The sequence below is a fragment of the Ochotona curzoniae genome, unplaced genomic scaffold, assembly GCF_017591425.1.
Source record: "Ochotona curzoniae isolate NIBS_2020 unplaced genomic scaffold, NIBS_Ocur_1.0 scaffold_4506, whole genome shotgun sequence".
NCBI classification, from domain to species: domain Eukaryota; kingdom Metazoa; phylum Chordata; class Mammalia; order Lagomorpha; family Ochotonidae; genus Ochotona; species Ochotona curzoniae.
This window is the reverse complement of record NW_024467119.1, coordinates 60,337,499-60,363,919: the sequence shown is the minus strand read 5'-3', so window position 1 is coordinate 60,363,919 and position 26,421 is coordinate 60,337,499. Positions and strand designations below refer to the sequence as shown.

Sequence of the window (26,421 nt, the reverse complement as noted above, 5' to 3'; positions counted from 1 at the left end):
GCTTGATTCTCAGTCGTTCCCTATGGTAAGTGTCCTTTGTAACCTTAAGTATTTGGAGGTGGAGGAGCATTGTGAAGTAGTGATAAAGCCATTGCCCATACCACCAGCATCCCATTTGGGCACCAGCTTGAGCCCTGGCTGCTTCCCTTCTGCTCGTTTCCTGCAAATGCTCCTGGGAAAGCAACAGAGGATGTCCCAAGAGTTTGGGCTTCTGCACTAATGTGGAGACGCAGAAAAAGCTTCTGGCTTCAGCCTGGCCCAGCTCTGGCTGGTGTAGCCATGGGATGGGAAAAATTCTCTCTCTCTCTCTCTATAACTCTACTTTCACATCTTTCAAATAAATAAAATCTTCTAAAAAATTTTTCTTATGTCACAGGGGCTTTGAGGGAGGGACGTAGGAAGGGAGGAAGTACAGTTTTCTTTCTGACCCATAACTATGAAGTAAATGAAATCTATTTATATTAATAGAAAAAATTATTTTGTAATTATTTTATTTTGATAATCTTTACATAGTTGATTAGGGCCCAAAGCGTCAAGGGCTACAGAAAAGTGGGTAAGACCATTATTTGTACATTATTATTAATTTTTTTTTCTATGTCTGGGGCAAAGAGAGAGATAAAGGGAGAAGCCCCACCTAGCCTCTACCCATCCCAGGTCCCTGATGTGGGGCATGTTCCAAGGGTCCTGCTCAAATGGTATTGACAGTTCAACAGTTCTGAATTGCTGCCAGTCTCACCATTCCAAGCACGATAAAATCTTTCAAGAATCCACTGGCTGACATAGCTCACCTTAGAGTCTCTGTTTGCTCAGATTTTCACGGCCAACACATGGCTGATGTATTTGATTGATTTGTTCTGGCCTCCATCCTCTGTTGTGGTACCAGGTGTCCTCTGCAGGTTCTGATGGACTGCCATATCCTCCATGTGCACCTGTGTATGCTGTCCACAAAATAGAAATTTTTTAAACCATTTTTTATTATATTTTTGGCAATCTTTACATAGTTAATTAGGGTAAAAAGGTTCAAGAGCTACAGGAAAGTGGGTAAGACTATTATTTCCACATTGTTTCTTTCATGTATCTGAGGTAAAGGGGATTTTAAGGGAGAAGCCCAACCCAATTACCCACCCACCCCAAGTCCCTGACGTAGGGCATGCTCTGAGGGTCTTGCTCAAGTGGTTTTGATAGTTCAACAGTTCTGAATTGCTGCCAATCTCACCACTCGAAGCATGATGAGGTCGTTGAAGAATCCACTGATTGACATAGTCCATTTTAGAGTCTCCGTTTGCCCGGTTTTTCACTGTCAACATATAGTTGAGGTGGTTGATTGACTTGTTCTGTCCTCTGTTTTTTCATGGTTAGAGTTCTGAGTCGGCAGTTTGATGGGGAGATCCCCAAAGAAACTTTGTCTGAGGTGTTCCCAGACCAGATTCTTGTGTGTACTAGGAAGTACAGGGCCCAGCACAGTCCATTGTCCCAATGCGCTGGTGGTTCCAATTGCTGGGTCAGTTCTGTTTCCAGCCCTGTCTTCCACTGGAACCAATGGATTTTGCAGTCCAGCCTGATTCTGCCCAGCACATACTCGGCCCTCACATAAACCAGTGGGAGCTGCAGCCTAGTTGGAATGACCCACAATAACCCCACCAGGCCTGCCCCCTATACTGCTTTGCCAATATGTGCAACATACTAGTCTAGTCTGTCCCACATCCCATTCAGCTCTCATACATGTCATTGGTCATTGAAGCCTAGTGCCATCTAACCAGCTCCACTGTCCAGCCCACACAGAGGTTGTTGGGTGCCTTTCTGTCTAGCCACCACAGCCCCTATCCTGGTTTTTGTGCCCTCTAGTGGGAGTGGTAACCCAAGAGGGAGGAGTCCACTATTTCCCTTCTAGGCCACTCCCACTCCCAGATTATGCGCTGTCCAGGTGGTTCTGTGATTTAACTTGACAGAATTAGCCCCCAGTGCCAGCTTCTGCCATCTGATGCTGTGGCTAAGCCCAAACAACCATCTCCCACTCTAATTTTGGTTTGCACCAGTAGGAACAATCAGTCCAGCCTGGCTTTTTCCTGATCTAGTGCACATGAGGCTCACAGGTGTTGTAGCCCTGCCTAGTGTACCCCATCCCAGCCCATGTTTTCCAGTGGGAGTAGCTGTCCAGCACTGGAGTAGCCCTATATTCCTCCTGCCGGCTCCGCTCCCTCTCTTCCTGGTTCTCACCTGTGCTGGTTGGGCACTGCGTTCCCTTCTGGTACAGATAAACTCACTTTGGCATTCCATATTGTGCACTGTTTTTTTTTTCGTGACGGAACCTGGCTTGACCCACACTCTGTTGTGGTCGGATTCACCAGTGGATGATGTGAACTGATTCAACCTGGTCTGCCACTGACCCATGCCAAATCTTTGCCAGTGGGACACTTTCCACGGCCTGTTATGGGCTGTTTCCTATCATGCTTCTTGCACTTACCTGCAGGGTCTCTGTCCTGCCAGAGGAGTTGCCCAGGCTCCTCCATCTTTCCCAGTGCCAGATTTTGTGCATACCAGTGGGTCCATGAGCCAGCCATACTCAGTTCACCTCCTGTCCTAGCAGGAACAGTGGCTTTCCTGACTGGCTTTCAAACCAATCTGTTTCTTACTGTTGGATGTTTCAGCCCAGCCACGGCTCATCCATACCCACATGTAGCTCACACATGGCTCAGTAGGGGCTGAGACCCAGCCTAGTCCGTCCCACATCTACCCTGGTCCTCCAGAACACCAGAAGGTGTTGCAGTCTGGCCTGGCATGGTGTGTCTTGTCCCAGTCCACACTTTTGCCAAGAGAAACTACAGCCATATCCTGATCAGAACGAAGCCCCTATTCTAGCCCCATGCTCCTTGATGGGAACCTCAATGCATCTAGGTTGTCCTCTTAGGTCCCCAACCGGTCCTTTGTATCGTTTTCAAACTGACATATGGAAATAGAGGTGTTTTATGAGTATTCTCTTGCTATCTGTCCTATGGTGTTTGAGAGTGGCCTTCAAAAAAAATTGTCTTGTGTATTCCAAAAGACTGATTATTAAGTTAGAAATCCTACCTTACAACCACATGGAATTGGGCGGTTTATATTGGAAGCAGAATGAACAAGGGCATTAGAAACATATGACATAAGGAGAAGCAGTAAGAATGTGGAAGCCAGAGGGTCAGTGAGGGTTAGGAGCCAGAATTTCTAAGGACAGATGTTAGGCCAAAAGTATTCAGCTTGGTCCTAGAGTTATCTGGTCCTGTAGAAGAAAATATGAACATGGTTTTGTATCTTTCTTGTTTGACCTAAAAATATTTTTGTTAAATTACTACATAGCTACTAGAGCAACGGATAGAATGTCTCACTTCCTGCTTGCCTGAGCAACCCCAGGACAGGTTGCAGGGATTCTCCCTGGGACCCATCTTGAGTTTCTTAAGGGTGAGGAAAAACACTAAATACTCTACTTCCTGACACACAAGTTGTTTTCTTCCCCTTCCCCATCCCCCCGCCCCCAGTTTTGAATATTTTTGTTTAAATTATTCTTTATTTTATTTTATTTTCCATGATGCAACTTTGTAGGTACAGGGATTCACTCTTCAACTTCCATTTCCCCTCCCCACCATTTCTCCCCGTATTATTACAATAGTATAGTACTTCCGGAACCATCTCAAATCCAACATTCTACTATTTAAGTGTGTCTGTCATAGCATTGTAGGTTTAGATAACAGTAGAAAATCTAGTATCATGTTGTCAAGGTATATTTGGAGTTCTTTTATTTGGGAGTAGAGAATCATACTGCAATATAAGTTTAATTCCTGGTATGCTAGTCTCCATTATACAGTTTAGCTATTAGAATATATTTATATACATGTTTATCTATGTATCTATTTGTCTTTTTTTTTAAAGATTTTATTTATTTTTTATTGCAAAGTCAGATATACAGAGATGAGGGGAGTGAGAGAGGAAGATCTTATGTCCGATGATTCACTCCCCAAGTGGCCACAATGACTGGACCTGAGTCCATCCAAAGCTATGAGCCCAGAGCCTCTTCCAGGTCTCCCACATGAGTACAGGATCCCAGGGCTTTGGTCTGTGCTTAACTGCTTTCCCAGGCCACAAGCAGGGAGCTGGATGGGAAGTGGGCATGCCTGGACATGAACCGGTGCCCAGATGGAATCCTGGTGCATTTAAGAAGAGGACTTTAGCTGCTAGGTTACCAAGCTGGGCCCTTGTCTTTCATTTTCATGAATGTTGCCTGATATCAAAGAGACAGCTGGTATTTGTCCTTTTGGGATTGGTTCATTTCATTGAGCATAATGGTCACCAGGTGGGAACACGTTTATGCAAAAGGTTGGGTTTCTTTCTTTTTAATGTCCGAGTAGTTTTCTATGAAATAGACATACCAGAATGTTGATCTGTTCCTCTTTCCATGGGCATCTGGGTTGTTTCCTTGTCTTTGCTGTTGTAGGTTGTGTGGCTGTAAATATAGGGCTACTAATCACTTTCTCATATGCAGATTTACTTTTGGATATATTCCAGGAGTGGGATAGCTGGGTTATATGGGAGGACAATTTTCACTTGACTGAGCACTCTTCATACTGATTTCCCTAGTGGCTGCACTAGCTTACATACCCACAAATAGCGGAGAAGCATACATTTTTCTTTATGTCAACAGATGTTATTAGTAAGTTTTTTAATGTAGGCCAATCTCACCAGAATTAGGTGGAACCTCAATGTGGTTTTTGTTTGTATTTTCCTAATAGCTTATGAGTCTGCATGTTTTTCGTATGTCTGTTAGCCATTTAACACAATGGCGATGTGATCTGGGAAGATGAGCTTCTTTAGCAACATTGGGTGAAAAATTGTAAGCTAAAATCCATTCCCATGTATCTTGCCTGGGAATGGCCTGAAAATGGTCATGTGAACCCATTTTAGTCAGCAAAGTTTAAAGGCTAACTTCCTTGTGGAACTTTTGAGAAAAATGTTTATATTTGATAAAATCAGAGATAAGAAGAAAGCTTCCTGGTGCTTGACATTCTTTTAAAGGTTTATTTATTTATTTATTTATTTGAAAGACAGAGTTAACAAAGATCTTCCAAATGGCTGCAGTAACTGGAGCTGAGCCAATCCAGCATGCAGAAGTTTCCTCCGGGTCTCCAACGTAGGTTTAGGGGTGCAAGGACTTGGAGCCATCCTCCTCTGCTTTTCCAGGGCGTTAGCAGGGATTAACAGGGAGCTGAATTGGAAGTGAAGCATCTGGAACTTGATTCATTGCCCATATAGGATGCAGGCAACTTTACCCACTGTGCCACAACACTAACTCCAAGTGCTGGTCCTTTTATGACGTGGTATGTGGAGCTTCCAAGATTCCTAACTGTGAGTCTATTTATCAGAGATACAATGACTTTGGAAGAATAGATAGATGGGGGGAGACCTTTTATCCTTTAGTCGTTATTGAACCACTCAGCAAATGTGGAACCTTTCATGTTCAGACTTACTACTAGAGGATGTAATGGAATATTCATTCACAAATATTTAATGAATGCCTATTTTGTGTCAGGCAATGTTTCAGTGCTATGGAGTATGCTATATAATAAGGCGAACAAAAATATGTGTCTTTTTTTATTGTTTAGTTTCTTGCAGCTCAAATGTACTATCTGGTGTATACTTACTTAATTTGCCATGGGTACACAAACTATGGTCTGTGTACTAAGATGGGCCTGTCACGCCTTTTTGCAAACAACAAGAACATTTTGGATCATAGCTGTGCTGTTCCTTTCTGTACCTTCTGTGTCATCAGTGGCTGCTTTGCTCTGTGACATCGAGTTCAGTCGTTGTGACTGAAACTGAGTAACACCTAAACGCTAAAATGTTTACTGTGTAGCTTTTAAGAGAAAGAACTTGCTAATCTTTGGTATATGTAGTGAGTGATCTTTATTTTCAAAATCTGTTAACCAGTCTTTAACAGCAAGAAAAAGATTTGTTTCTATTGAAAACTATCATACGATTTTTATTTAGTCATATATGTAACTTTGGAACACAGAAGTAGAAAACGTCAGCAAGAACATAAAGTTTATTTTTAATTAATTAAAAGCATGTCATATTTATTTTACTAAGTTTATTAGCCTTTGCTTTTGTAATCATTTTATATTTACCTTTTTAAACTTACGAGAGAGAGATTTCCCAACTGATTGTTCACATCCCACCCTACAACTGCCCACACTGGGCTAGTTGAGAGTAGACTCAAACCAGGAACCTAAATTCAATCCAGTTCTCCCTGGTGGGTGACAGAGACGTAATTCTTTGAACCATCACAGCTGCCGCCTATGCAATGCGAAAACATAAAGCTGGATTCAGGAGCTGGAGCTGGGGATTGAACATCGACCCTTGCATACAGGTTTCAGGGGGGTCTTAACTGCTAAGCAAAATGTCTGGACAGTACTTACTCTTTTTAGATTAAAATTGTAGTTTTATGGTGTAGAAGCTTTCAAGAGCATTATAAAGTGGTTTTATTTTTAAGCGTTTGTTTTAATTGATCTCACAATTTGATGAAAATTGAATAATATGTATCAAAGTCATAATTTTAAATTTTATTTTCCTTTTCCTAATTGTATTAGTTTATGCTGGCAGCATATTATGAATAGAACCCAGTAACTGTTGGGAAGGAGTTTATGCATGAAACAGTAATAAAACCACTCTTTTACAACTTTATGCTTTTAGTAAGAGGGAGATAGGAAACCCCTAGGATTCCATGATAAGGGCTTGTCTGGCGCCATGAGAGCGCCATTCTCCAGAGTCTGCAGAATCCTGGCAACCTGAACTGCAACTGAGACATTTTAAAAATTAATTAATTAATTTATTTATTTTTCACATTTTATTATTATTGCTATCATTTTACGATACAGTTCCATATTCCCTTGTCCCCTCCCCAATTCGCTCCCCCCCCAGTTCCTTTATATCCTTACTAACATATAGTTCTTCATACTCAGTCGTATGTTCATTATTGCGAGCATGGACAATGGCAGAGAGTCCAGAATCCTATTGTCAAAATATAATATAAACAGTTTCACTGTAAGTCCATCTTTGTCTGGAAACAGAGATGCCGACCACACTGCATCCTCACATCTGGTTGTTAGTCTCCATTACATAACTACCGTACATTCCCTTAAATGAAAAGTCATGATACAAAGTCAACAATAGAAAGAAAAATAGAAATTTACAATGCCATGAAGTTAAATGACATGTTACTAGATATGACAGTCTCCATTACACAACTACTATACCTTCCCTTAAATGAAGAGCCACCAAACAAAATCAACTTCCAGGAGAAAAAAGAAATTAACAACAACAAGAAGTTAAACAACATGCTATTAAATAACTAACGTGTAGCTGAAGAAGTGAAAATCAAGAACCTTCTTGAAGAAAATGATGCCACTGTATGATCTATGAGTCATTGAATGATTTACTCAGATGAAAGTGTTTTGAAGAGATGAAACCAACAGAAAACAACAAAACCCATGTGATATAGTTTCCGCTGATCTTTGTTGGAGTGTGTCTTCTCCCGACAATAAACAGATGGGTTTTGTTTTTTAATCCAGTCTACTAATCTATGATGTTTGATTGAGCTTAAGCAATTTACATTCAGAGTTAAATATACATAGGTGGTACTTTGGTCCTGTAATTTTAGGAATGGGTTGTTCATTGATTTAGTCTTCTGTTGTCATTTTACTGGGATGTTCTTCCCATTTGCCTTTGGTTTTGGTAGGTGCTATTCCTCTGCTCTGTCAAGAGAACATCTTTGAAGTATCATTTGTAGAGCAGGTTTGGAAGAGGCTAATTCTTTTAGCTTTTCTTTACTCTGGAAGAATTTTATTTCATTTTCAAAGACAAAAGAAAGCTTTGCAGGGTATGTTTTCCTAGGCCGACAATTTTTTTCTTTTAGACTCTGGAATATGTCACTCCATTCTCTTCTTGCATGTAGAGTTTCCTGTGAGAGATCTCCTGTGAGCTTAATTGGCCTTCCTTTATCCGGGGCAGGTCTGGGTAACCCTCGGATCTGACAGCCAGCAGATAAAGAACTGTTGTGGTAGCACGTCGGGCACCATTTTGCGCACTGTGGCAATAGCTTTGGGACTGCAGGGGACAACAGTGAACTGCACATGTGCTGAGCTCGCGAGAACTCACTGAGGTCCTGCAGGAAAATAATACCGACTGTGGCATCCTACGGGTCAAAATAGGTCCGTGTGGCACCCAGACCTAACATCCAACAAGTTCCGACAAGATCAGCACCACCAACAACCTAACTAGATAGTACACCTGGTGTCTCTTTAATTCTGGAACCCACTCCAACCAGAAGAGGGAGAAAGGTTGCAGAGACAACAGTGCAGCCTCAGCACGGTATCACAGGAGGTGGAGAGTGGTGAGCCAAGAGCTGGGGCTGTGGAGACCACAGTGGATATCTGACATAAAAAGCCAGACCTGGAACTCCCTGGAGGTTGTGGCACAAGTGGCTGCAAGCAAAAACCCGTGTTCCAACTGCAATAAGTAAAATCGCATTGTAGACCTGTGGGTGACACAGCTTAGAAACCTGCAACTGGGATATTTTAAATTTGTCTCTCTGATAGTCCTCTATAAAGCTAGAACTAAAGTAACTTCTCAGTGTGTTTCTGTTTGTAATTGGGTGTGTGTGTGTGTGTGAGTGCACATATGTGTGTATGGAGATCTCTGATCATGTTTCATTGCTAGCATTCAGTCATTCTGGCCTTCATATTTTGCTTCCTTAAACCTGGTAAACCAGAGGGACAAATTTGAATTGTGTCTTCTACCTAAAAACACCTTCTTCTGACCTGCGTGGGATGTCTCTTCCCTCTATCCAAATCGCTAATCAGGAAGGCAGCATCCAGCACTGCTGTTTCGAACCCCTCCCTCCTTTCTTTTTTATACTGTAAAATTTTATTTTACTCATATTTTATTAATGCAAGAAATTGTCTGCTTGCTTAGTGTCTGTCTTATCCATTAGAATATATCCCATACAGCCTTTATCTATGCTTTTTACCACTGTGTACCTGCTACCATTGAGGAGTGCTTCATGCATAATAAATGCTCAGTAAATAAATACTTTTTGAATGGGTTAGTTAATGTCTTAAAATTTAAATATACGTGTATATATATATATATATAGGGAGACTTAAAAAAACTTCAAAAATAGAATTAAAAGATATATTTAATTTGGTGAAAGGTAATTTGGAAATCTAGGCATAGGTTTTCCTTTAATATTTCTGTGATATTTTAGAACATCCCATGTATATTCATTCATATTTGGCTCTTTACTTCGGTAAACAGATGCTTGAGTCATTTTAACTGAATCAAAATATCTACCACTGTGAGGTCACTGGGAACATCTCCAAGCATGTGCTTCTCTGACATTCATACAGCCTTTGTGTCTCCTCTCGGGTGGCACCCCTGGCCTATGTGAAGCGGCTCATCTCACTGTTCCAGCCCAAAAGCTAGTTCTCCCCTGTCATCTGGTCTAGGACCTGAAAACACGCATTGTTGTTAATTTAGCCAAGTACCATCACTTGCATTTCTCAGAGCTTGTTGTATCAGGCAATTTATGATAGGGTTTGATAGGATTACCCCGAAAACACATGCGGTTTAATCTATTCATTGCTCTTTCCGATGCACAGAATAATCCATATGGTTTCTAAGAACTATTAGCTGTAAGCACTGATTACTTAAGTCTGGGTGTGTCAGGCATGATACATTGTCTATGTTAGCAGTAATCATGGAATAACCATCTCTGATTGGAGACATCTTAGAAACCTTAAGTTAGTGAAATTTTTGCTGACTCAGAATGTGTATGAATTCATTATCTGATTAAATATATGTGTAATAAACTACAGGTCATTTAATGTGGTGATATTTTAGTGTATATAGGGCAGTCATTCATGGTGGAAACTGGATTGATGGGAAGGGACCACAGATTTTAGAAGCTTTGCTGAGCAGCTTGAAGTCTTCCTATGCATGGCAGAGGGGGCTCCTCAAGGATTTTAAACAGGATACCGTAGAAGGCCTGCCTCCAGTTGCACTTTCAAATTAGAGAATATCAAGGATCTAGAATTGTGCCTTGGTGGATTAGGCTGCTTGCACCCTTGTAAGTACTGGTTCTTTTTCCAGTTGCTCCACTTCATAAGCAGCACCCTGCTAACACTCTTGGGAAGGCAGCAGAGAATGGCCCAGATGCTGGGCCTCTGCCACCTAACATATATATTAACAGGTTTTAGCATGGAAGACTCAGGTGAAGTTCCAGGCTTCTGGATTTTGCCCAACTCAGTTTCATTGTTAGATCATTTCGGGAGTGAATCAACATATGGAAGATCACTTTCTTTCTATCTATCCCTCTCTGTGACTTTGCATAATAAATAAGTAAACCTCACTTAGAAAAAAAAAAAGAAGAAGAAGAAGACTAGAGAATAGCAGTTCGAGAGAGAAGGACTGAAGAAAGGCAGCACTGATCCTTTTTCGGCTCATCTGTCTTACTCCCAGAAAAAAAGGCTGCACTGAGGCAGTGGTACAGATATCCTCACGAGGAGGGTGAGATTTAGGTTTAGTAGGGGAGAAGTCTGCTGGTGCCGTAGAGAGAACATGTACCGAGCATTTAAGATCTGTTTTTTTATTTGAAAAGCAGAATGATAAAGAGAGAGCTCTTCCATCTACTGGTTCACTCCCCAAGTGGCCGAAATAGCTGGGTGTGCGCTGGTCCAAACCCTGACCTGGAGCTTCTTCTGAGTCTCCCAGGTGACTGCAGGGACCCAAGGACTTGAGCCATCTTCTGCTTTTTCCCTTGACACTTTGTCAGGGAGTTAAATATAAAGTGGAGCAATCAGGACTCCCACTGGAGCCCTTTTGGGAGTGTGTCTCATGTAGCAAGCAAATAGATGAGGCTTGTTTTTTTAATCAAAACTCAATCTATATGTTTAATTGGAGAATTATGATATTTATGCATTATGAAATAGGCATAAAGGAGAGAAATTCTTTTTCAGTAAAATGGATACAACTGAAAATTAGTATATTCATTGAGATTAACCGGTTCCAAAAGAGAAATAACATGTTTTTCTCTGATATGTGGTAGTTAGTACAGAATACCAACAGATGTATAGGAAAGAAACAGAGATCTTGTGATTTGATTGTTATTTTTAGCCCTTATTTATACTCCCTTGGTCTGCCTTTTACTTATTGAATATATGGTTAGTAGTGCATTAAACCTGTTATTGTAGTGTGGATTAAAATGATGTGGTTGCAAACATGGAAGAAATATACAGAACAAAGGAGAAAGGTGGGGGAACCTGAGAAAGAGAGGGTGGGAAGGAGGGCAGTATAGTTATCTTCTTATAGTTTTACCTATGAAAAACATTAGAGCCCGGCGCAGTAACCTCATGGCTAAAGTCCTTGCCTTGACAACACCAGGATCCCATATGGGCACTGGTTCGTGTCCTGGTGGCCATGCTTCCCATCCAGCTCCCTGCTTGTGACCCGGGAAAGCAGCTGAGGACAGTCCAAGGCCTTGGGACCCTGCACCCATGTGGGAGACCCAGAAGAGACTCTGGGTTCCTGGCTTTGGATCAGTGCAACTCCTGCCACTGCAGCTACTTGGGGAGTGAGTCAACAGATAGAAGATCTTCCTTTCTGTCTCTCCTCCTCTCTATATATCTGATTTTACAAGAAAAATAAATAATTTTTTTAAAAGAAATACATTAAATTTGTACATTTCATATCTATAAGAAAGTTTAGACATGCAAGTGGTAAGAGAAAATTGATGAAAGCCATTAATAACTACTTAAATATAACTAGCATAATAATTTAGTTTAAGGCACCATCTTATAGGATACTTTATTTTGAAATATATTTTTTTCTGGCAAAACACTATATAAAAAGATCAGAAAACCTGTAGCTTTTTGTATTATCTGTGTTGTGTCTGGTGTAAGGTATAGTAAAAACCTTAGTAGTTCATAGCTTAGTAATTCTTCTGTTGTATGAGAGTCAGTAAAATGGAGAATCATGCAATATATACTTTAAAAATAGTTGCCTTTGGGCCCAGCGCAGTGGTCTAGCAGCTAAAGTCCTTGCCTTCAACATGCCAGGATCCCATATGGGCACTAGTTTAATCCCACCATCCCTGCTTCCCATCCAGCTCCCTGCTTGTATCCTGGGAAAGCAGTCAAGGATGATGCAAAGCCTTGGGACCCTGCACCTGTGTGGGAATCCAAGAAGAGGCTCCTGGCTCCCTGCTTCATATCGGTGCAGCTCCAGCTGTTGCAGTCACTTGGGGAGTGAATCATCAAATGGAAGATCTTCCCCTCTGTCTTTCCTTCTCTCTATATAGCTGACTTTGCAATAAAAATAAATAAATCTTAAAAAAAAAAAAGAATGACATTCATTCATTAGTTTTTCCATACAATGCCAAAATCTGTTTGAGTAAAGAAGTCTGTTAATTACAATTCTTTGTTATCCTTCATGGATAAGCCATATGACTATAACATATTCTTTATAATTTCCATTTCCATTTCTTTGAAGAAGCGTAGAAGTCTAAAGATCCCCTTTATTGCCATTTAATCCTTTGGGTTTTTTTTTAGTTTTTCTAACATCTTAGAATTATCTTGCCTATCTTTAATTCAACAGCAGTTAACTCATTTTCATTGTACTGCTCACATTCACTTTAGATTTTAGAGAAAAACTAATTTTATTTTTCACTTTTGTTCATATTTAATTAAACTGTGCAAGTACAATAACATGTTGTGATAGAAATGGTACATTGCGTGCCATACCTGTGGTAAGCTCCTTTTAATAACCCTTTCTGTACCATAGAACTGAAAAATCTATATCAGAACATAACTTGGGTTCCACTTTAAAAAGCGTTTGTTTGACATCTGAAGCAGGAAATAAATGGAAGGAAAGATCGTGCCTTTGGTGTCTGTTTTTGTGAGTGAGATGCTAACGAGCGTAGCATGGTTCTGGAGCACCCGGTTTAGCAGTCATTGCTCTCACAGCTAAGGCAGCGTGTTCCTGAGGGCAACAGCTGTGACAATAACGGCCTCAGCCCCAGATCTCAGCTAAAAAGTGCAGACTGAGAACCAGCAGTTGATATGGCTGCTTTCTGGTTATCCAGTTTGCCAACTGTTCCCAACGTGCCAGTTCCTGCAGCAAACAAGTGGAGTAAATTAAACCAATAAGTTTGGCTGTTTTCCCTCAAACACTCTCCCTGCAAGAATTGAGACTAGAATGAGGAGATTTGGTGTATGGTTCTGTCAGAGTTACTAATGGTAAGGATAATGTTGTTTACCCGTTGAAATCTTTATAGAATTTTCCCTATTTTTTATTTTACTTCTTTTTATTACCATTTTATGATACAGTTCCATAGGCCTTGGAATCTCCCTTATCCCCTCCTCAATGCCCTACCCCCTCAGTGAGTTCCTCTATATATCATTACTGAAGTATATTTCTTCATACACAGTCATATGTCCATCATTGTGGGCATGGACAATGGCACAGATATAGTAAACATTTTGATTGGAAGTCCATCTTTGATCTGGAAGTAGAGATGCATACTGCATTGTATCCTCACATCTGGATATGATGGTCTTCATTACACAGTTACTATAATCCCTATAAGTGAAAAGCCACAATACAAAATCAACAACAGGAAGAAAAATAGACATTTACAATGCCATACAGATAAATCACATGCTGCTAGATATGATAGTCTCGATTACACAGTCACTGTACATCAGGATTTTTCCCATTAGTTTCAAACCAAGCAGACTTTTTCCTTTTTGTTTTCTTATGGCTCTGACATTTTCACTCACTCACATGTATTTGAATAAGTACAGCTAGAATAAGAATTGACTATCCTATACATATAGCATGTGTTATTGACTGAACTTAAGTTGCTGGTGTCTGATTTTTAACATTGTTTTATCACACGGAAAACAGTGCATTAAAAATGAGAAGTTTCATAGACCTTTGTCTTACTTAAGTGTTTTCCTTAATTGTACTTCTGTGAGGGTACTTCAAAAAGTTTATAGAAAATGCATACTCTCTTTCAATTACATATTTCCATAAGCTTTATTTTCAAATTTATTTAATTTTTTATTGCAGTCAGCCATATAGGGAAGAGGAGAGACAGAAAGGAAGATCTTCTGTCTGTTGACTCACTCCCCAAGTAGCTGCAGTGGCAGGAGTTGCACTGATCCAAAGCCAGGAACCCAGAGTCTCTTCTGGGTCTCCCACATGGGTGCAGGGTCCCAAGGCATTGGACTGTCCTCAGCTGCTTTCCCGGGCCACAAGCAGGGAGCTGGATGGGAAGCGGGGCCACCAGGATTAGAATCAGCACACATATGGGATCCTGCCACATTCAAGGCAAGGACTTTAGCTATGAGGTTACTGCACTGGGCCCTCGATAAATTTTTAAAAATACTTTGTAGTATCTTTGGAGATCAGATAAAAATAAACAGCGAGTAAATCAGTATGTGTATTTATCTTTGTTTATACATACTCAGATACATATGTGGAGTCAATGGAGAATGCGCATTATCTTTTGGGAAAAGATATATTTATTTATGTGACAAGGGCAAAAGAGAGAGAGAGAGAGAGAGAAAGAGGATAGAGAGGTCCGCCATTTACTGATTCACTCCCCAATGGCTACAGCAACTGGGTTTTTCCAGGACAGAATCAGGAACCCAGAGCTCTATCTGCAGTGGTGGGGGCCTTTTTTTTTTTTTTTTTTTGCTCCCTTCCCACACATAGAAGCAGGGAACTGGGTTGGAAGCAGAACAGGTGGGACTTAGGCATGCTCTCCATTAGGAGATGCCAGCATTATAGGCAGCATCTTAACATACTGCACCACCACACTGGCTGTGCACGTTATCTTGCAATTCCATTTTTCCATAAACTTTTTGAAGTACTCACTTGTTTAAACAATGGACACATATTTACACAGACATGCACTACAAACATATATGCATACAAATTTTGATAACAGATAAATTGTACTGGGAATAAAAATCAGATTTAGACAGATGATTCCAAAAAATTTTAAGGTTTTATGGCTAGAGTCTGCAGTTTGGATTCTTTGAGCTTGGACAAATGTAGAATGACATATATTCACATGATTGTTTCATTTAGCATAATTTCTTAAAAGTTTTCTGTGCTTTGCCAATTTGTCTCTCCCACCAACTCGTATAATCACTGAGTTTCGGCTGTATGGTTTGCCTTTTTCAAAAGAGCATGTAATGCTGTAACCAAACGTTATGTAATTTTTAACCTGACTGCTATCTTTAATTTAGCAGTATGTATTTAAGGTTGCTCTGTGTTTTTGTTGGCTTAATAGCTCATTTGTTTTTGTTGTTGGAATGTTTCATTAAGAGAAAGATAATATTTCACTATCTATTCATAAGGACATCTTGGTTATTTATATTTTTTGACCATTGCAAATAAAGCTGTTATAAGTATTTCAGAGAGATTTTTACATGAGCCTAAGTTTTCAACCCCATTGGGTGACTACTAAAAAGTACAACATCTGGATTATCAGTTTGATTAACGCTTTATTTATAAAAAGAGTTGATTTTATTTATTTGAAAAGCAGAATGATAGAGACAGCGATCTTTGGTTCAATCCCCAGATGACCGCAACAGCAGTTAGCTTTTAAAGAAGCAGTGTGCTCCCAACAACAATGCAAGAGAATTCCTGTTGTTCTGTATCCTTGCTAGTGTCTGGTGGTGTTAGCATCATAGATTTTGGTGATTCTAAGGGGTGTGCAGTCAAGTCTCATTTTGTTTTCATGTAGAGATTTAAAGTGAGAAAAATGGGCACTATTCAAAAGCATAATCTTTCACTTAACAGAGAACATCATGGAAAATTTATAAAATATACTAAATAAGTATATACAAATCTTCCTATGGACATCCTGAAATGAACATTATTGGTTTATTGTTACATGGCAGTTTTCTGATGGCATAGTCTGGTTTTGTTAGTGATGTACCATACCATAAGCACATTGCTTGCATGCCTTTTTCATGAGATAGGACAAACAATTCTTTTATCATTAAATGACCTTCAAAAGGACTATTATTAATGGAACTCTAGTATTCCAGGGAATGAAATGCCACGTAAATTTACTGTGTACTTATATACACCCTTATAATAAGTTTGCCCATTATAAATAACCATGACATGTGCACTGCTTCATACATGGTAATTTCTGCATTTATGGCATAGAATAAATGTTTAAGGTCAAAACATTGTCAACATTTTGGAGTGTGATCTCTTTAAACTACATTTTCAAGTAACTAAATACAGAAGATGATTAAAAACTAAACTCGAGAAACTCTAAACTGAACATCTTCAGACTTGTGAGATACCATAGAGTTGTGTAGTTTTTTTCATTTTCAATTAGTTTAAATCATACATTGTTTACATTATTGATTTCTGAGAAAGACTAGAAAATATGTGTAAATAGCAGCAAAAATTAAGTTTGTTTGTAGAAATTAGAATCAATGACATTTTAGAAGGCAGAGACCAAGAATAAGCAAAAAATCTAAGGTTATAGCCTGATTTGGGATTGCTTTCCTTTCTCACTAGTTCAGAAGAGATGAAAAAGGCTTAAAAATGGAACACAGCTTGAACCAACTTCACTGGGTTAGGAAGACAGAAATAGAATTTCAGGCCCATCCAGCCTACAGGAATTGATTAGGGATAGCCTTGGAAGCAGAGTGAGCTAAACCCTGCTAATGGTCTGGGAAAAGCAGTGGCAGATGGCTAGCTCATATACTGCATGAAAGGAAGTAGTGACAGGATGATTGAAGATGGTTTAGTAATTTTAGAAAAATAAGAAATAATACACAATAGAAAGATCCAGGTTGTCCTTAAGGAAGAGGAGTTGGGCCCAGTATGGTAACCTAGCAACTAAAGTCCTTGCCCTGGATACACACTAGCATCCCATATGGGATTATTTATGTGATAGGCATGTTCTGGTAGCCCCACTTCCCATCCAGCTCCCTGCTTGTGGCCTGGGAAAGCAGTGGGGGACGGCCCAAAGCCTTGGGAACCTGCACCTGCGTGGGAGACTGGGAAAAAGGTCCTGGCTCCTGGTTTCAGTTGGGCTCAGCTCTGTCTGTTGCGACCACTTGGGGAGTGAGTCAATGGACAGAAGATCTTCCTTTCTGTCTCTTCTCCTCTCTATATATCTGCCTTTCCAATAAAAATAAATAAATCTTTAAGAAAAGAGGAGTTAAAATATTTTCTAGTTCTAGCATTAACCTAAAAGAAAAAGAATACTAATTTAGAGTTTGATCATTCAAGGATGCATGTTATAATCCCTGCAGTAGACACTAACAGCATAAAAGAGGATTGTACTGTCAAGCTAATGGGTGAAACAAAACAAGCAGACATAGAAAGAAAAATACCACATGATCTTACTTGTATGTGGAACCTAAAACAGTTGATTTCAAAGAAATTGACAGTAAATTGGTAGCTATCCAAGGCTGAGGAGAGAAGTGGGAGAGAGGGCTGGGGAAAGGTTAATTAGTATGCACTGAATTACAGAGAAAGAAACTGATGCTCTGTTGCATAGTAGTGACAATGACACTTTACTGTGTTATATTTTAATTATTTTCTAATTTTATTTTAACTGATATATGAAAGTTGTATATGTTTATGTGATATCATGATATTCCAATACATGTACATATCACATAATGCAAATCAGAGTAAACATAGCTGTCTCCATAAACACTATATATTTCATCATAATGAAAACATTCACAGTCCTCCTAACTTTTTAAAAATAAAAATATAAAAAGTAATCCAAAAGGAGAAAACTTTAAAAATCCAGGACAAATGGAAGGCAGATATTAAAATATAGATGTAACTCAAGTACATTATTAATTACATTAAATTTTGTGTACTCCATGCTACAATTATAGAACAGTGATTTATAAGAGGAAATTAAATAAGATAAATGCCAATTAAAAGCTTATCATAGAAAAGTTCCTAAAATATCGGAAAGCAAAATGGATAAATAATGGAAAATTGTTATACCATGTAAGTGCAAAAAGAAGGTTGAATATATCATAATTGAGTTTGATGCAAAATATTTTATTCATAATGAAATTTTAAAATGATGGAAGCCTTTTAGTTTGCCTGAAAACAACTCTTAGAGATTTGGAAAGGATTGGAATATTAAAATTATGTTCTGTGATGACAGTAAAAATTATGCTGGAAATCAATAACAAAAAGTCAACTTTAAAAGAGTCTCTTTCTAAATTAAACACTGTATTTCTAAATACCATGTATAGGTTAATGAATTCACAATAAAACTTAGAGGACATTTTCAACTGGTAAGTAGTTTTACAACTTAGTAATAATTAAAGTAACATTGAAACTTGAGAGCTGCAACTAAGTCCATTCTGAGAGGGAAATCTATCATCTTAATTGTGCAGTTAGAGAAGAATAAAGCCTAAAAAAATCAATGATCTCTAAGAATTAGCTGAAGATAGAAAAAGATAGATACTAGCTTCAGAATTATGAAACTCTGGGGAGATGAGGGCATGCTTGGCCAGAGGCCAAAGGCATTGCATTCAGCCAGGTTTCACGCCCTCTCCTCAAGTGCTTCAGCTGGAAAAGCCACCAAGATAAGTTGTACTCAATTACAGGTAGTCACTGCTTTGTGGTAGAATGCAGCCACCTCCTGTGATCCTGGCATTCCATATGGACACTCATTCGTAACTTAGCTGCTCTACTTCCAGTCCAACTCTCTACTAATGCTCTTGGGAAAGCAGTGGAAGGTGGCCTGAGTGCTTCATCCCTTGTACCCATATGGGGGGTCTGGAAGAAGTTCTGAGCTCTGGCTGCAGCCTGGCCTAGCCACAGCTGTTGCAGTAATTGTAGGAATGAACTCGTGGATGGAGGATTCTCTCATTCTTGCTCTTTTTCTCCTGTACTTCTGATTTTAAATAAATAAATATATCTTTTTTTGAGAAATGTCATTTCAAGGTGAAGCTGTAGAAACTGATATTAATAATATGGAGAGGAAATTTTGCTTGTTCTGTGACCAAAGCACTAAAAGCTAACTTAGGAGACAATCAAGATGGTAGAATAGGGTAAGGACACATTTAAACGGACAGAAAAACATTTAATCAGGATGAAGCACAGAAGACACATTCCAGGAAATAGGAAAGGACAGAACAACAGCAGAGGGGTACCTGGAGACTGACAGACACAGGAAAGCAGTGGAACAACAGTGTAGTGTTGCAGTGGCTGATACTCCAGCAGCATTTAGCTAACAGCAATCTGAATTCCACCAGCAGCTGGAGCTCCACCAGCAGCCAGGTGGGAAGGAAATTTCACTGGAAGCTTCAGAGGTGAACCCAGACTAAAACTGTTCATCCTGCTGGTCCATTTAATTTGACCAGGAGCAGAGACAACAGCAGATCCCAGATGGACAGTGCGAAAACAGGGTGGATTTCACAGCCCAGCCAGCTCCCTAGAGCTGAATTGGGTACCATTTTGCGTAAGGAGGCAAAGGCAAGGAAAAGGACTGAGCATACGCTGAGCCGGGAGTGAACACATTTATGACTCAGTGAACTGCAGCAACATGGCACTCTACAGGTTCCACCCAAGAGATGTTTGGGTAGCCCTCAGACCTGAGGGCCAGCAGATCAAGAACTCTAGTAGTGATACATCAGGCGCCATTTTGTACACCGTGGCAGTAGCTTGAGGACAAAAGAGGACAACACTGTGCATGTGCTAAACTCACAAAAACTCACTGAGTTCCGTGGTCCCACAGGAAAATAAAACCGACTGTGGCATCCTACGGGTCAAAATAGGTCCGTGTGGCACCCAGACCTAACATCCAACAGGTCCTGGCAAAACAGCACCACCAACAACCTAACTATACAGGACACCTGGTGTCTCTCTAATCCTGGGACCTGCTCCGACTGGAAGTGGGAGAAAGGTTGCAGAGACCAAGTTGCAGAGACCAAGGTGCAGCCTCAGCATGGTATCACAGGAGGTGGAGAGTGGTGAGCCAAGAGCTGGGGCTGTGGAGACCACAGCGGAAATCTGACATAAGAAGCCAGACCTGGAACTCCCTGGAGGTTGTGGCACAAGAGGCTGCAAGCAAAAAGTTGTGTACCAACTGCAATAAGTAAAATCGCATTGTAGACCTGTGAGTGACACGGCTTAGAAACCTGCCCCAAGGAGAAGACTCTGCTAACCAGAAGTACAATGATCAAGAGCAAAAGAATAGACAAAGGCACAATGAATATTACTGAAAACTCCCCTGCAAAGGAGCAAAACCCTATGCCAAGGTCAGAGTTAACTGAGGAAGACATTGAGAAAATGGGGAACACAGAATCCATAAAACTCATTTTAAAGCTTCTGATCAGAAATGAGAAGCACATGTAAGTGTTCAAAGAATTTAAGGAAGCAGTAAAGCAAATCAAGGCTGATATATCAGAAATTAAGAACACAGTAGAGCAAATTACAAGTACAGTGGAGAGTCTCCAAAATAGAATGAAGCAAGCAGAAGAAAGAATCTCAGAATTGAAAGATATTTGCTGTCATCAGAGGGAAGCAAACAAAAAGCTGGAAGCAGAGCTGGATCAGACACCAACTAGATAAATATATTTATGAATATGTCCAACAGTTGAAATAAAAACTGAAATGAGTTACTGTGCCCAAGAGTAAAAACAAACACTGTAAATTTTTAAAATTTTTTTGCGAAAATATTATACAGTTAATCTTACATGTGACATTCATTTGTAATGACCTATTAATTTTATCAAGCGATATTTTGCCAGTGAGAACAGATTTTAAGCATTTTTAGTCTGGAAACTTTTGAGATTTTCTTTAGAATATTTATGGAATTCCTGTCAATAAACGTGTTCTTTAAGAAAAAAAAAACTATTCAAGAATTGAAAGACATCAAATATAAGCGTTATGGGAGCCCCAGAAGGTGGCCGAAAGAGAAGCTGAGTTTACAAATGTATTTAATGAAATAATCAAGGAAAATTTTCCTAATCTAGAGAAAGAATTGGGAAACAAGATCCAGAAGGGGCACAGAACTCCCAACAGGCTAAACCAAAAGCAGTCTCCACCAAGACACATGATCATCAAGCTCTCTTCAATCGAACATAAGGAAAAGATCCTTAAAGGTGCACTTGAAAAAAATCAATTGACATATAAAGGAATGCCAATTAAACTCAGAGGAGATCTCTCACAGGAAACTCTACAGGCCAGAAGAGAATGGAGTGACATATTCCAGACTCTAAAAGAAAAAAAATTGTCAGCCTAAGATAACATATCCAACAAAGCTTTCTTTTGTCTTTGAAAATGAAACAAAATTCTTCCGCAGTAAAGAAAAGTTAAAAGAATTAGCCTCTTCCATACCTGCCCTACAAATGATACTTCAAGATGCTCTCTTGACAGAGAAGAGGAATAGCATCTACCAAAACCAAAGGCAAATGGGAAGAATAACCCAGTAAAATGACAACAGTAGACTAAACCAGTGAACAACCCATTCCTAAAATTACAGGACCAAAGTACCACCCACACATATTAAACTCTGAATGTAAATAGTTTAAGCTCAAACATCATAGATTAGTAGACTGGATTAAAAAACAAAACAACATTTATTTATTGTCTAGAAGAGGCACACTTCACCAACAAAGATCAGCGGTAACTGTATCGCATGCGTTTTGTTGTTTTCTGTTAGTTTCATCTCTTCAAAACACTTTCTTCTGATTAAATCCTTCAGTGACTGGTAGATCATATAGCAGCATCATTTTCTTCAGGAAGTTTCTTGATTTTCATTTCTTCAGCTACATATTAGTCATTCAATAGCATGTTATTTAACTTGTTGCTGTTGTTAATTTCTTATTTCTTCCTGGTGTTGATTTTGTTTTGTGGCTTTTTATATAAGGGATGTATAGTAGCTGTATAATGGACACTGTCATATCTAGTAACATGTTATTTAACTTCATGGCATTGTAAATTTCTATTTTTCTATTTTTGATTTTGTATTATGACTTTTTGTTTAAGGGGATGTACAGTAGCTGTGAAATGGAGACTAACATCCAGATGTGAGGATACAATGTAGTATGCATTTCTACTTCCAGACAAAGATGGGCTTACAATGAAACTGTTCACTATATCTTGACAATAGGATGCTGGACTCTCTGCCATTGTCCATGCCTGCAATGATGGACATATGACTGAGTATGAAGAACTGTTATGTTATTAATGATATAGAGGAACTATGTTGGGGAAAGGGAATTGGGGAGAGGATAAGGAAAATCCCAGGAGCCTATGGAACTGTATCATAAAATGATAATAATAATAATAATAATAATAATAATAAAATGTAAAAAAAAGCGACCTTACAGTTTTTAACCATGCTACAGCTAGTTAAAATTTTCTTGTGAAGCAATAAAACACTTAATTGTCAGTGTTTCTAATGTCTTAATTTACCTTATACTGAATAAATATTAATCTTATGAATTAGGTTGAAAGTGTTATGAAAAAGACAACATTTGGTGTGTTTTTTCCAAAACTGCTGTTTTTTCTCTTTTAAGTAAATATTTTAAATCAGAAAAGCTAAGTCACGTGCTTGAAAATAAAAGCATCTGTGTGCTTGATACTTCTCTCTTTTTTTTTTTCTGCATTTAAGGTATAGTTAGAAAACACATTTAGAGTTACTAACATTTTTACTGTTTCTAAACTAATGATCTACTTTGAATTATTTAATAAATTTTACATTTGGTAAATATGTTCTAACAATTAATCTGTGTTTTTATTCTGGTTCAGAGAAGATTAGGAATATTTGTACATAACTCTTCCCTAAGGATTTTAGGTAGATTGGTGCTAGTTTCTTGTAATTTTCATATTTAAATATATGTATAAGTAGTATTTGGTGCTTATAATATGAAACTAATGTTTTCAAGTATTTGCAGTATTACAAACCTTCTTTTTCTTTTAGGAGTGTATGAGTTTAAGTTTAAACACTTTATCATGCTCCTAAATTATACCTTTTTTTTCTGAAATAAAAATGAAGGATGAGATGTTTGCAATTTATTTTAATGTTAAGGTTAACGGCCTTAGGAATTCTGTTCAATCTTATGCAAACATATGCTTAAAAATAAAGTTTGTGATAGTCTTGGTTTCAAAATCATCATTTTGTTCTGCTCTATATGTTTACTGGAGCCAGTGAAAAGTCAAGTGAAGTGAACAAAAAGAAGTCAAATGAGTTTTTATGAAATGCAGTGAAGAAAATAAATTGCCATTTTCACTTCATTGAGTAAACATGCGTATTTAGATATTTTTCTTACTATCCTGTTTTGTCATTTAAAGCGTAACATCTGATTTTTATCTTTGAAAAAGTAAAATTTTGTAGGGCAAACTGTTATTCTTGTGATAATTATGTGAATTTGAAGCAATTAAAATTAAAATTGCTAATATTTGGTCATGTAATACAGTACCTAACGGTGATTAAATGTGTATAAACTTTATTTAAGTCTACTTTAAAATGCTTTTGTATAAAGAATATTTTTGGCTCAAATATTTACTTAATTGTTCCCCAAATGGTAATTACTGTCGCTAAAATGAATTTAATTGCTATTAAATTAACTGTTTATTCCAAAGGTTACACAGTGAGTTAAGAGATGTTGTGGAAAAGCAGTTGGAGGCCCTTCCCATTGGTGCAGATACAGAAAATGACCTATATAAAGACGACGAAATAATCAGGAATCTTCAGGAACAATTGCAACTAGCCAATCAAGTGAGTGGTATAACTATTTTGAAATTATATGCTGTATTAACAGAGCTTTTAAAAATCTGTTAGTCTTTATGAGTGATAACAGTATCAAAACTCAAACTTTGATGATTTTAGCCTATTTCAAGAATTGTAAAATAAAACTTATTAAATACCTCTATTTTTATAAGTTTGTGAAATACACATTTTATTTCAATTATACAGTTTTTGACTTGATTTTCTGTCTTATAAGAATGTTTTAGTGTGAAATGTAATTTTTTTTTTAAAAATTGTCAGTTAACTCACTACCATAAATTTACATTTTCAGTGGATGACAGCTTTCTATCTCCTTCTGAAATAACATACATTGAAAAAACTTAAATTTAAAGCTCATTTATTGTAAATATGTGCTAATTTACTAAAACTGAGAGGGTAAATTGGCTCTGACCTAGGATTTAGAAACAAGGACCTTAGAGACAAAGAGAAAAAGTTCATTTCTTTTTGACTGTCAGCTTACTGAGAGATCTTATGAAAGTGTCCTGAGCTCGGCCTTCATTTTTCTGAAAGATACCTGACTTAATACCCGTGGGGTTAGTGATGTTCACTTTTCCTGTCTTATGATCCTTGTCTTGGACACCTAAAAGTTATTTAGACCTTCAGAGAGCTTTCTTTTTCTGTGGATTATGAATCTAATGATATGGATTGTTTTACTAATTGAAAATAGATGTCAAATTCTCTTTTTCTTTAAAGGAAGTCAGACATGTGGGCAGACATCTCCCTGTCAATGGTTTACTCCCCAGATGCTTGCAACACCCAGGACTGAAACTGGGGCCTGAAGCCAAACCAGGAACTCAGTCCAGTTCTCCTGGGACATGGGCAGGGATCCAGTCACTTGAGTCATATCCCACTGACATTTTTTTTTTACAGGAAAGGGAAGTATAAACACATTACATTAGCTCTGTAAAAAATGATGACTTTTTGATAGTGTTATTTTGATAATGAGATAATGATAATATAAACTTTTGAAATTTCTACTCTGAGAGAATGAGAGTGAAAAAAAGCAATGTTCTTATGTTATTACAAGCATAAATTTGAAAAGGTATTGGTGACCCTAAGGCTACTCATACCAAAATTTAAAGGTACTGTGTTAAAATAGTTAATCTCCTGAGAAAATTTTCATTATATATTAAATGAAAATCAAAATTATAATTGGTGGAGTATATGATTTTTAATTTTGCAAAAAAAGCATAATATTTTAACCAGAATCATGCTTATGCCCTTGAACATACCCAATATTGAAAAATATTATATCTTCTTAGTGGTATTTATTGTTAGATAGAATATTATGAATGTTATTTATCTATCCTCCTCTGTTTTCCTATATTTACCTAATTTTTGCACAAAATAATGAATTCCACTGAATATTACTTTGTCAGAAAAAGATAAGAATTTTTTTTATGAGTGGATCATTTTCTTCCTTACTTTATTAATGGTAGAGTGATTTAAAACCATATAGTAAAACTTTGAATTTTAATTTTTGAAGTATTAGTAAAATATAATTTCAAAATAAGAAGTTTTCTGTCTTTAGAGTTACTCTCTAAATATCAATAATATTTGAAATGATAAAAGTATTGTAAGCATAGTATAGTTGTAAACCATATAACATGTGGATCAACAAACCACTACATAACCCCTGGTGGTTACCTAAGTTTATATTTCCTTGTAATGCCATAGATGTCTTAGTCTATGTAAATGTACTCTGTTATGTTTACACAATGATAGGATTACCCAATGACAAAATATCCTTTTCGTTTTGTGAAGTGTGATTGTACCATCCTTACACAATCTCTATTTTTGTAGGCTTACAAGAAATAATTCTATAAAATAACATGGTCTGTTTGTGCTACACAATAAGTGGCCTTCAGTTAGTTTAATGAGTTGTCAAATATTTTTGCTTTAAAGGAAAAAACTCAGGCCATAGAACTCTGGCAAACTGTTGCTCAGGAGCTGGACAGACTGCAGAAACTTTACCAGGAATATATGACCGAGGCACAGATTCATGTATTTGAGAGTCAAAAACAGAAGGTAATTGAATTTTATGGTTTTCTTGTACATAAAATGGAAAAGATACATTCTGAAAAGGCTACTTTGTGAAAGAATCCTAGGATTCTGTCATGCTATTTCTGTTAATAGTGAATAGATCTTTGGTTAGAAATCTCTTGAACATGTAACGTAATTGAAGTACTGCCCTATGCACGTTGGATTCTGCAGTGTAATTAGCATTGATGGCTGTATTTACTTCCAAGAGCTAGTTACACATTTATTTCGCCTTCATGGATGACCATCCTGCTTATTTTTGCTTTAGTTCCTACAACTTAAAACAAAACTGTTCATTAGGTCATGTTTAGCGAAGAAACATGCTCAAATATAGATAACATGTTATATAAAAAAAGTTATGTTGTTAAATGTGACCTATTACTAAAATAGCTCAAATTATGTTTGTTTATCATTAAGTGATCAAAGAAAAATTTTAACAGTAGGTAGAGAGCTCAATGTTTATACTCTGTTTATCTAAAGAGATAATCATTTTACTTTCATTCAAAGTGAACGTCTGACTTGTT

At 38.0% G+C, this 26,421-nt stretch overlaps 1 protein-coding gene across 1 annotated transcript in view; it reads left to right on the top strand.

Annotated features, from left to right (window-relative positions):
* The window catches only part of SCLT1 (sodium channel and clathrin linker 1), a 194,831-nt gene that overhangs the window by 30,051 nt on the left and 138,359 nt on the right, over nucleotides 1-26,421 (top strand). Inside the window, exons 6-7 of the mRNA XM_040966760.1 lie at nucleotides 23,692-23,827; nucleotides 25,763-25,885. Of these exons, the coding sequence (XP_040822694.1) occupies nucleotides 23,692-23,827; nucleotides 25,763-25,885 (259 nt within the window). The remainder of the gene's footprint in view (nucleotides 1-23,691; nucleotides 23,828-25,762; nucleotides 25,886-26,421) is intronic.